This window comes from Haliotis asinina, chromosome 14 (assembly GCF_037392515.1).
Source record: "Haliotis asinina isolate JCU_RB_2024 chromosome 14, JCU_Hal_asi_v2, whole genome shotgun sequence".
Taxonomy (NCBI): Eukaryota; Metazoa; Mollusca; class Gastropoda; order Lepetellida; family Haliotidae; genus Haliotis; species Haliotis asinina.
This window is the reverse complement of record NC_090293.1, coordinates 2,231,352-2,244,093: the sequence shown is the minus strand read 5'-3', so window position 1 is coordinate 2,244,093 and position 12,742 is coordinate 2,231,352. Positions and strand designations below refer to the sequence as shown.

At 43.7% G+C, this 12,742-nt stretch overlaps 1 protein-coding gene across 1 annotated transcript; it reads left to right on the top strand.

Annotated features, from left to right (window-relative positions):
* The first annotated feature begins 260 nt into the window (after window positions 1-260).
* Window positions 261-1,748, top strand: LOC137261997 (LIM domain-containing protein A-like). Its single transcript, XM_067799800.1, has one exon. The coding sequence runs from the start codon at window positions 261-263 to the stop codon at window positions 1,746-1,748; it is 1,488 nt and encodes a 495-aa protein (XP_067655901.1).
* Window positions 1,749-12,742: the final 10,994 nt, after the last annotated feature.

Sequence of the window (12,742 nt, the reverse complement as noted above, 5' to 3'; positions counted from 1 at the left end):
CAACAACAACAGCACACCACCACTACAACTGCATATCACCTCAACTACAACATCAACAACATCAGCACACCACCACTACAACTGCATATCACCTCAACTACAACATCAACAACATCAGCACACCACCACTACAGCAGCATATCACCTCAACTACAACATCAACAACAACAGCACACCACCACTACAGCAGCATATCACCTCAACTACAACATCAACAACAGCACACCACCACTACGACTGCATATCACCTCAACTACAACATGAACAACAACAGCACACACCACTACAACTGCATATCACCTCAACTACAACATCAACAACATCAGCACACCACCACTACAGCAGCATATCACCTCAACTACAGCATCAACAACAACAGCACACCACCACTACAACTGCATATCACCTCAACTACAACATCAGCACACCACCACTACAACTGCATATCACCTCAACTACAACATCAACAACATCAGCACACCACCACTACAGCAGCATATCACCTCAACTACAACATCAACAACATCAGCACACCACCACTACAGCAGCATATCACCTCAACTACAACATCAACAACAACAGCACACCACCACTACAGCAGCAGCATATCACCTCAACTACAACATCAACAACAACAGCACACCACCACTACAACTGCATATCACCTCAACTACAACATCAACATCAGCACACCACCACTACAGCAGCATATCACCTCAACTACAACATCAACAACATCAGCACACCACCACGACTGCATATCACCTCAACTACAACATCAACAACAACAGCACACCACCACTACAGCAGCATATCACCTCAACTACAACATCAACAACATCAGCACACCACCACTACAACTGCATATCACCTCAACTACAACATCAACAACAACAGCACACCACCACTACAGCAGCGTATCACCTCAACTACAACATCAACAACAGCAGCACGCATCAGCAGCACATCACCACTACAGCAGCACATCACCTCAACTACAACATCAACAACAACAGCACATCACCACTACAGCAGCATATCACCTCAACTACAACATCAACAACAACAGCACACCACCACTACAGCAGCAGCATATCACCTCAACTACAACATCAACAACAACAGCACACCACCACTACAACTGCATATCACCTCAACTACAACATCAACATCAGCACACCACCACTACAGCAGCATATCACCTCAACTACAACATCAACAGCATCAGCACACCACCACGACTGCATATCACCTCAACTACAACATCAACAACAACAGCACACCACCACTACAGCAGCATATCACCTCAACTACAACATCAACAACATCAGCACACCACCACTACAACTGCATATCACCTCAACTACAACATCAACAACAACAGCACACCACCACTACAGCAGCGTATCACCTCAACTACAACATCAACAACAGCAGCACGCATCAGCAGCACATCACCACTACAGCAGCACATCACCTCAACTACAACATCAACAACAACAGCACATCACCACTACAGCAGCGTATCACCTCAACTACAACATCAACAACAGCAGCACGCATCAGCAGCACATCACCACTACAGCTGCACATCACCTCAACTACAACATCAACAACAACAGCACATCACCACTACAGCAGCGTATCACCTCAACTACAACATCAACAACAGCAGCACGCATCAGCAGCACATCACCACTACAGCTGCACATCACCTCAACAAGAACAATACTAAACAATCAAAATGAAGTATAGTAACATATGAGTGAAACACTTCTTAGATGGAGTCAGAAAGTTATTTCGGTGTAGTTTCTCATATCATAATCAGGCAAGTTTTGTAACTTGCTTCAAAACTGTGTTTAGAAACTCCACTGAAACGTCAGTGTCATTGCAATGAAGAAGTTCTTCCTCCATGTATTACTATCCTTCCTTACTGTTCCGAATTACAAATGTCTCTCCAAGAAGTTACCAAACTAATATGACTATCACTGTACATGACAACATACCAGAGAATACCACAGCATACCACCATACCTGCCATGTTCTAATGCTTACTATCTGAATATATCTGAATAACTGAATATATATAGTTTTGAAAAAAACAATTCCTTTCAAATTGAAATTCCGCAGCCCCAGTGGGGGGTTGAGATTCTGAATGTGAAGAAATCTGCATTTGCTTCATTTCGGGCTTTAGCCTTGCAGAAGGCCTGGGTGTAAGGGGAAACAATGTTCAGGCACTGTGAGACTATACTGAGCTACAGCATCAAGACAACTGGAGCATACAGCATCCCTCTGACTTCCTGGACTGAAGTACCTCTGAAGTGTTACCTTCTGGCAAGCTATCCCATCTAGCTACTGTCTTTCTGGTGAGTGACCTCTAATTTGCAAATTAACAGAAAAACCTTTCTGGGATTGCTGGGAAGACTTGCCCATGTGAACAAGAAATAGACTGATGTTCTTTGCTTCAACTCATCAGAGAAGATTGCATCCATGAACACAATCTTTCACATTGTGTTGGTTACCATGGCAATGCTCATAGTGTTAGCGTGGGTCACACTCAAAATTATGCCTCACCTGGCAGAAGCCTGTCCACCCTTATCACACCCTAACCCTGGCATCTGTCCACCCATATCACTCCTTGCATCGGGGATCTGTCAACCCTTATCACACCCTAACCCTGGCATCTGTCTAGCCTTATCACACCCTAACCCTGAGATCTGCCCAACCTTATCACACCCTAACCCTGGCATCTGTCTAGCATTATCACACCCTAACCCTGAGATCTGCCCAACCTTATCACACCCTAACCCTGGCATCTGTCTACCCTTATCACACCCTGACTCTGAGATCTGAGATCCCACTCATATCACTTTTAGTCTCTGGCATCAGTCATGTCATGCCCTGACGTTTGGATCTGTCCACCCTTATCACACCCTGCCTCTGGGATATGTCCACCTTTATCACACCTGATCACATAATGATGTTGTGTTGCTATTTAAATCTTGACATGACATCATGTAATAACAATATATAAAAAAAAGTACTTGCAGATTTGTTATTGGTTCTATTGGTGAAAAGAATGTGAAAAAATGACAATCCAAGATAGAATTGTGTGTGATTAGAAGAACTAACGTTCTGCAAACTTGATGTAAAAAAAAATATGGATATTTATTGTTCTGGAATATTCCAACACAATATACATGGCATGTTTCACAACCCATGACTGTTGCTTGGATCTACACTTGTAACATGCCTTTATAGGTAAGTAAACTGATGTTTCAAAATCCTGAACAGATTGAGGATAGAATGATTTCTAAGGAAAAGTGCAAATATTTATCTTATCACTGGTTGCTCCTAAAGTATGTTTTGAACACTGCTTTGTTGTATTGAATGCTCGCAACGTGCAGAAATATCTCATGACAAAATCAATAGAAGAAATATGATTTCTTTTGGACCTTTGTACATATCTGCTGAATGTTATTTCTCTGATACTTGTCAATAAGTGATCGATGTATTGTTGATGTCTCATCTATTTTGATGTCCAGCCATGACATCTCACATTGCCCATTACAACTTGATGCAACTGCAAATTATATAGCAGCTCTGTATTGACACTTCAACAAAGAGATTTACTCAAACTGAAAAACCTACAGTGTCTGACAAATGATGCCCTTCCTTTCTTTATTGTAATACAATGATAAGTTGCTAAGGTGACGGGAGCTGAGGAGCTGGTAACAGTCTCTAGGTTGTTATCAGTTGTGTGGAAAATAGTGCTGTAGGCAGTAGATAAAGTCTCACTGAGAATCTGTATCCCTTATTCATGTTTCTTTTGTTGTAGTAACAGCTCCCTAATGACACTATTGACCAGTGCATAGAAGGTGCTTAGTAATGTCCATATAGACAGCTCTAGATGATACTACAGTGCTCTGATGGATGTCATACAAGATTGTTTCATGTCCAGTTTCATGGCATGAAGATGACACTGAGTGTAGTAGATCGTGTGTCTTATTGGTTAAGGTTATTATGGGAAAGTAATCATGTTCAAATGAGATTTCCTATGTAGTTTATGAACAACAATGGATTCAAGTTCATGGCCAGATTGTGTTTATCTGCACAGTTGATGAGACTTGTTCTTCTTAATGTATGTTGTCTTCAGTGGTGAAAGGCATCATTGTCTTCAATTGCATATAGTTTTTCATACTAACACTAAAATTGTGTTTACTTTCACATTGCAATACTGACACTGTGTTCATTTCACTTAGAAATAGTAACATTGTGTTCAGTTTCACGTAGAAATATTAACATTGTGTTCAGATTCACATAGAAATAGTAACATCGTGTTCAGATTCACACAGAAATAGTAACATCATGTTCAGTTTAACATAGAAATAGTAACATCGTGTTCAGATTCACATAGAAATAGTAACATCGTGTTCAGATTCACATAGAAATAGTAACATCGTGTTCAGATTCACATAGAAATAGTAACATCGTGTTCAGATTCACATAGAAATAGTAACATCATGTTTAGATTCACATAGAAATAGTAACATTGTGTTCAGTTTAACATAGAAATAGAAACATTGTGTTCACACAGTAAAACTAACATGTTCACTGTCAAATAGTACAACTGTATATTACTGTAGATAAGCCAAAGGAGGACCCATAAAGCAGTCTGTAGAAGGGTCGGCTTATCTATGAGTTACACTCTATGTACAAACAAATAAGAAAAGACTTTGTCAGTAAAGACTTCTCTTTGATTGGCGCAAATTTCATAGAATTTATTCAAGCAATCAGTATTTGCTGGAACTTACAGCAGTCGCTCGTCATGCTGAAGACCCGGGTTTGATTCCCCACATGGGTACAATGTTTGAAGCCCATTTTCTTGTGTCCCCGCCGTGATATTGCTGGAATATTGCTAAAAAGTGGCATAAAACTAAACTCACTCACTCTCTTAGCCGGTCAGGCAGCATGTATATATACAGTAATACATTTACTGTCATTATCGTGATCAACAATATCACTGTACCCTTGCTAAGAGTGTTTTCACAGTTGCAAGAAGCAATTTTTATCAACTGTTTCTAATGAGGCATATTTGCCATGACCAATCTCAGCCAATCAGATGACATCAATGGATACGAAAACCTGTAGAACCTGTAGAAGTTTGGGTTAAAATGATACTGGACGTTTTACTCAGGACATCACCACATATAAGTATATTATGGTACTGAAAGGATGGATTATGCTAGGTTATGACCTGTGACAAGACAGTTTTGTGCATATATCTTAGCAGTAAACATTCTGTCTGAGCGTAAACTTCGAAGCGACGAAAGCCAAGATGTCACTTGAATTAAATTACATGATCACACATTAAAGATAGAAATAGTAAGTTACAATGTTCGTGTGACAACTTAGAAAACTGTAGTTGATTGTATTCTTTTATTCATCAGTTTATATTATTAGTTTACTTATTTCCTGGAAACACTGTTAAGTTGTTTACTGAGAACTCTGATGTGGACCCATTGCCAAAGCTTGCGTCTATTTTCAAGTACAGGTTTTGCTGTGTAAATATAAAATATGTATAATGAACAAATGAACATGGTAAGGGTAAGCAGTGCATGCATTGAATTAGGTGCAATAAGTAGTATAGGGAATGATAGTCCGAAAACACTTTTCAAAAACCCCTCTAAAAAGCCTCATTTACTAAATGAGGCTTTGGTGGGACCATTAGCTCTTACTATTATTGCCCCTACTACAAAGCCACGCCATCACGTTTACCGTGACTTGGCAGGCGGTAATACTGTGCCGTACGGTACGATCAATAATTTGTTGTAAGTTTTGACTGGCCATATAGGATCGGTGGCTCGCTTACGGTTATGTTATGTTTATATCAATGAAACAGTTTAATGTGAACCGCCTACGATCTCTTTGGTGTTCATAATAAAGGCTTGCTGGGCTTTTTGTATTCCCTGTGCTATGTACTTTTTTTTCTCGTCCTCGCTGATAGCAGACTTACGAGACTTGGATCGAATATCTTGTTTCATTCCGTTATATTTTGTGAGTTCAGATAGGATTGAACGAAACTCCTCTTCTGAGATCTTACTGTCAGAGAGTGCCGTGGAAATACGCTCACTAACTGTGTTCAGCTTTGCTTCGGCCAGAACCCTGATCTCATCGTGTTTCAATGCCTTACGATTAAGTCTGCGTGATACTAACTTAAGCGCCAACCCTACCAACCCTGTCACCCCAGCCGTTATTTCAATACCTAACACTATAGGTGCAGCCACGATGGTGGTTAACAACCCAACGCCTGCCGCCCCTAGTCCCATGCTGGTTGCCATAAGGGTAGTGTCAGCCCCGTCCACGATATTGAAAGCTCTATTGTACTTTTTACATAGAGCTTTCCGCGTGTCACGGTCTTGTTCTAGTTGGCGTTTCACATCACATAACTGCCTCAAGCGGAACCCATCTACGGTTTCCAACGTCTTCGCTACTTCCTCTACGACTGGGTACAGACCCATCCTATAATATATATTTTGAAAGATATTTTAATTGGGGTTCAGTTAAAAATCTTTCAATGTATTTGAAGCCTACAAGATCTAGACCATCAATCAGGGTAATAGGTGAGAGGCTAATAGAATTTCCTGTTGTAATAAAAACCCCACTGAGGCTTATTAAGCGGTTTATAGGGGCCCCGTGGGTATCCTGTTGTATAACAATACGACAATATTTGTCTGTGTGTTCATCAAACCAGTGTAGTGACACCCCGGGTAAAATTTGTTGTTCTTTTGAGGTGTTTTCATTACCTAAATAGAAAAAGAAGACTTCTATGATGAGTGTGAAAGGGGGGGATATATCAAGATGTATGTTATATATATTATTGCGAAATGGTAATTTATTTGTTACTATAGTCCTTAACCTATTTTTCCCGGGACCAGTAGCCATCATGATTAATGACCTCTCCGGAATGAAATCCCCGACCCAACTACCGTTGTTCTTAATCTTAGAGATCACCGCATTTTCACCTATTGTGATATAAGGTGAGGCTGGTGTTAAGTTGACCAGCCATTTGGGTTCTTTAAAATCTGATAACGGCACCCGTTTGTACACGTTGTCTTTGAAGTGTAGGATGTATAATTCACCTTCCTCACCAGGCTGATCGAATCCCTCCGTGTCTCCTAGGTCGTTAAGCGTAGTGTTGGGATGATGACTAGTCATTATTATACTATTATGATATAATTTCCAACTGGTTTTCTGATAATAATTCAGGGGTTAACTTTATACCCATGAAGTGTATGTTGTCAGGCAGGAAGATATTGATTAGTGATATCTTGTTTTCTACGATCACGTTGACCCCCTGCAGACTGGTCTTGGAGTCGACACCCACCCGCACGTAAACGTTGCAAACTTGAAACTGGTGGCGTTTCACCCACCCGAGTTTGATCCCCTTCACGATCTCGACATCATTCCCCGATGGTTCCCCTAGGTAGACTTTGATGAACAGTGTTGAGTTTGCCGGTAGACTCTCTAGTATCTTAACCACGCCTTCGAATTCAGACACCAACTGCAATTTCACGTTTTGCATGGCCGGTTTACTCGATAGCATGTGGGCTGCTATAGTGTTGACTGGGCTGACGACTATGCTACGTCTCTGAGTTGGGACGTAAGCCACGAGCAGGGTTCCATTGTTCACGACTTTGTTTAGGTGGTTGTCTTTGTTATCCGTGAACACGTAAGGGGAGACGAGTCTAATATTGAGAAACCATTTGTTATCGGGTAACAACACCCACTTGTCATCTTCGGTGAAGACGAGCATATATGGTTTGTTTTTGACGACGGTAGTGCTCTCAACATCGTCTAAGTCGAACAGTTTACCTCCGAATGATGGGTATATTCTCCAGTTGTCATCACCGGTGTTGACGAGGGCGTACTTAGTGTTGGCTGTTGCTCCTGTGGTATCTATCATATCACTTAGGGCTCCACCGGAGGGGATTTCAACGCGTTTGTAAATGTTGTTTTTCAGTTGCAAGGCGTACGATTTACCATCTACTCCGGGAGCGTCGAAACCGCGTGTGTCTCCGAGGTCGGAGATCCCGATATTGACGCATTTTTTCACTCCGGGTCCTTGTGCGCTGGTCATGTTACGTGAAGCGTTAAGCTGAGGTATCCTATATTTACAGGATTATGATTTATATCTAACACCGATATTGTCAGCTCAGGTATGTTGCCCTGGGTTAATCTCTTATACTGCCGTGGTGAAAACGACTCGGTTCTACCGTCGTTGAATTTCTCAGTTTTCACCGGCACTGCTCTCAGTATAGTGGAAGGGTGGCCTCCTTGAATGTTATACGTTGTGCTCACCTGACCGAGATGAATGTATAGCTCTCGGTACGGTACTAGGTCGGGTAACTTCGTGCCTGTGACGGTTGTTGTTGGTTTTATCTCGTCAGGAGACATACCGAGTATCCTCGCTAATGGTCGGCCGAGCCTCAATGAGGTTCTTCCGTTGTTGATTAACACCACTGTACCGTTTGAGTCGTTCATTTTGAGTTCAGCTCCCAGGGGTTTGAAGACCTCGTCGTTTAGAGAGCACACGCTGTAGTAGCCGTCAGTTATCTGACTGCGAGTTCCACTGACGAACAGCTTATTGTTGCTGATATTAATGTTAGTCCATTGCGGTAGGTAGGTGATATCGCAGAGTGCGACTTCGAGTTGACCTGACGTGTTATCGATCGCGTGCGTCAGCTGAACGGCCTCACCGCTCGTTATTCCTGGAAGTGTTATGTACATATTATAATATATAATTTATATATTATAATATGGATTTAGCACACTTGAAAATCGTGGTGAATGCAGATGGTACGGGGTTTAAAACAACCTTTATTGATATCTTTGAAAAGTATGTCGTGTCCGTTAATAACGCGCAGGCGGTGGTAAACTGGAATCAAAACCCAATGCAGTTTTGGCAGAACCAACTCAACTTTGCTGTGTGGTGTGCGACGACAGGGTCGGGTGTGAAACCAGACTACGGTATAGACGAACTGAGTAAGGCGGTTGTTTTGTTTCATATTTATTATCAAACGAGACGAATATTGAAGGAAATAAGTGCTCCTCTTCCCCAAGATAAAGCGTGGAGTATGACGAATAACCCCTATGATAGACGCGCTTATGAACGTGTTTGTGGGGAGTTTGAGATTCCAACGAATAAAGACTTTCGCCTTCCTGGTGTGAACCATGGTCTCGGTATAGTTCTCGTGTACTTCTACAGGTCCGGAAAATATTATGCCGGTTCTAAAGATGGTTCATACAACCCACACCGTCATACATTTACAGGCCCCACAACGAATGAAAAGATCCATGTCAGCTGTATAAAGCAAACCAGTCCTGATGCAGCCACAGCCTGGACTAAAATGATCTCAAAAACATCGAAAGGATTCACTCGTGCTGGTACAATACGCTTGAACGACTCGATTCGAACGTACGTGTGGGCGCTGTTGGGTGCGCAGTCGATGACGCGTTCCAACATCCTCGGTAAGGGAACTGCTTACGACGCTCAGACACAATTCGTTTCCAACGTTGAGGATGCTATCAATTCACCAGTTGATCTCCCGAGGGCCATCGAACGCTACCAAAACGTGTTAGAATACGCCAGATCGAAAGTCAATTACGTGTTCGGCGTGGGGTTGTACATGGCTCCGAGTGATATGCAACTGAGAATAAAAAAAGTGGTGGGTTATAACAACGAAATAGTCATAGCCACGAAGGATCAAAAGTTGGGTATCAACCCCGATATTAACACCCCCTATATCCCACACACCCAACCACGTGAAACGGGTATAGTTGCGCCACCACCGGAGCCTAAAGTTCATGTGGAGGTACCCCCGGGGGGTGTGGGGGTTTCCACCACCTATCAGCAGCATATTGATAATAAAACAGCCTTAGTGGTTGGTGGGGTAGCTTTGGGACTTATTTGGTTAAAGATTTCTTAGCCGCTACGTACACCAGACCCGCCACGGCGACGATGGCTGCCCACAGGTTTTGACTGAGCCACATGGCAGTTTTAGACAGAGCGCTCAACAACCACGAGACGATGCTACCCAGGATGCCGGGAAGGGCTTCGGCGGCTTTACCAGCCAGTTTAGCTAGGCCTTCCCCGAGTTTTTTGATCCAGTCTTTAACACCACCACCGCCACTTGGAGTTCCACCGCCGGCACTTGGGGGTGTGGGGGCACCACCCACCAGTGACACCACCAGGGTTGATATGATTAAACCCAATGCAGTCAGAATGCTGGCGATGGTGATCCCTTGCTCCCGGAATAATATCCGAATCCTGTTGGCTAAAGTTGTATCTTCGTTCAGTATTCTATCGATTGTTTCCCGAATGCGACTGATCTGGGATCGAAGATGTTCACGATTCGAGGAAGCGGCTTCCAATCGTGTACGTCTCTCGTCTTCTAAATCGCGTAGTCGTTCATTGATACGATTCTTCATATCATCGTCGTCAGTTTCGGTGAGTTTGGTTTTTTCCCTAGCGATGTGCTCGTCGATTTCGTTCAGTTTCCCCATGTTGTTCACGAGTTCTCCACGCACGCGTTTCACGGCTTCGTCTAAGCCGTACAGTTCCCTTACCGGAAAGTCAAACCCCGGTAACGGTTTGTCCCAGTAGGTGCTCAACAGTTTTTCTATGCTGTCCGAGGCTTCTGTAGCACGCTCTGGCGTCATTTCATCTATAGTGGTGAGGTGGGATCTGGTAGCTTGCAGATCTTCTTTAACGGTCTTAGGTATTGCACCACCGTAATCACGCATGTTTAGATGATCAATGATAAATCTAGCACCACCATTGCGGCTGGCTAGAGTTGACAAGGCCAGTGGTTTTTTAGTGATCTTGTTAAAGAGGTCAACCCCTGGGGCAGACTTAAGACGTAGAACACCCTTTGTATCAACAAAAAAATTCTTATGGTATATACCCTGGGGTTCAACGTAGTTTTTATCACTTTTTAAACTTTCGTAATAATCATTTACCGTTGTTTCTAAAAGTTGTTGGCTCAATGGCAAACTAGTAAATGAGGTCTCCTGCTCATCAGATGCCTGGGCACTAGCGCCCCGCATATCATCCATAGGTATGTCTTCATCCATTAGTATTTAAATATATTTTATTTATATATAACAATGTACGGTAGAAAATTAGATCCTTTCAGAAAATTGAGAGAGCCATTAGGTGCCAGAGCCGTGCGACAGTCGGTGACCATCACCAACAATCCCAGCAAGATAGACCAGAACCAAACTCTGCTGGTTAGATTTCCAAACCTTGGTGAGAATGACCTCATTGTACCAGGCACTGTTCGACTGGCGTTCAATATCACGTTGACCTCCGACAACGACAAACGCGAGCTAGTGCGGAACGTGGGTCGAGCTATCATCAAGAAAACGACCGTCAAGATCAGCGGTAACGAGGTACTGAGCATCGACGACAGCGACGTGTTTCACTGCTACAAGGATCTCTGGAAAAGCGAGAGAGAACGAGTCAACGATGTGTACCAGGGTATCAGCAAATCAACCCGGGCGCGTATAGGGTACGTCTTCACGACAGACCAACAAGACAAGCTATCGGACGGTGAAAAGGCCATCGCTCTAGCATACGGGAATCGATTCTGCGTGCCGCTCGACTTCGAGTTGCTCACGGGACACGCGCCGTTTTACCAGGCCGCGCTGGGTGATAGGCTTGAATACGAGCTCACGTTTAATGACTATAGCAAAGTAGTGCGTACGCCGAACGGTGATGAGGCCAGTTATTCCATAGACAACATCTCTCTGGAGTTCGACATGGTCACTAGCCCGGAGCTGGCCAGGCAGGTTCGAAGCCAGTACTCTGGGAAGATGGCTATCCTGTACGATCGCGTACTGAGGCATAGATCAGTCGTGCGAGATAAGAGCGACACTGTGTGGAATATCAACCTGAACGTGCCGGCGCGATCGATGAAAGGTATCCTGGTCGTCCCCGTGGAGGATTACGATCCATTCCGGAGGGACAGCGAGAAGTTTTTCAACCCCGAGATTGAAAAGGTGGAAGTGACCATCGAGGGCGTGCCCAACCAGCTGTTCAGTCATGGTATGAGGCCACACCAGCAGTGGGATGAGATAAAAAAGCTACCAGTGGGGGATTACATAACAAAGGACCTGGACCTCGGCTCCGTGCAGATCGGTGAATACCTGACCACCAAGTACGCCCTATGGTTGGACATGCGATCCACGGATGATGATAAACTGCACGGTAGCGGGCGTCGTATAGATAACGGCAGCGAAGGGATAACCATCCAGATTAATAAGAAGGCTCAAACCGCTGGTAAGTTGAAATTATATCTGTACGTTATTATGGACGCGCAACTTAATATAGACAATGGGAGATTCGTGCAAGCCATCTACTAGTGGGGGGTACCCCCCCAATAAACTACCAACCTCTGGGGGGTATGGGGGTCTCCCCCTCCCCACTGACCCACACTGCGCTATCATATGCGGGCAGACTGGCTGTGGGAAGACCGTTTTCGTGTTGGATATGTTGGAGGGTTACTACAAGGATGTGTTCGATAACATTGTTATCATGTGCCCTACTCTGAGCATGAATAAAACGTACGCGCGACCTTGGGTGATGACGGACCCGGACGTACACAAAATCGACCCTGGAACACGCCTGCAGGATTGGTTGAAAGCTCTTCACGAGAAATTTAAAGGGGAACCGACGCTG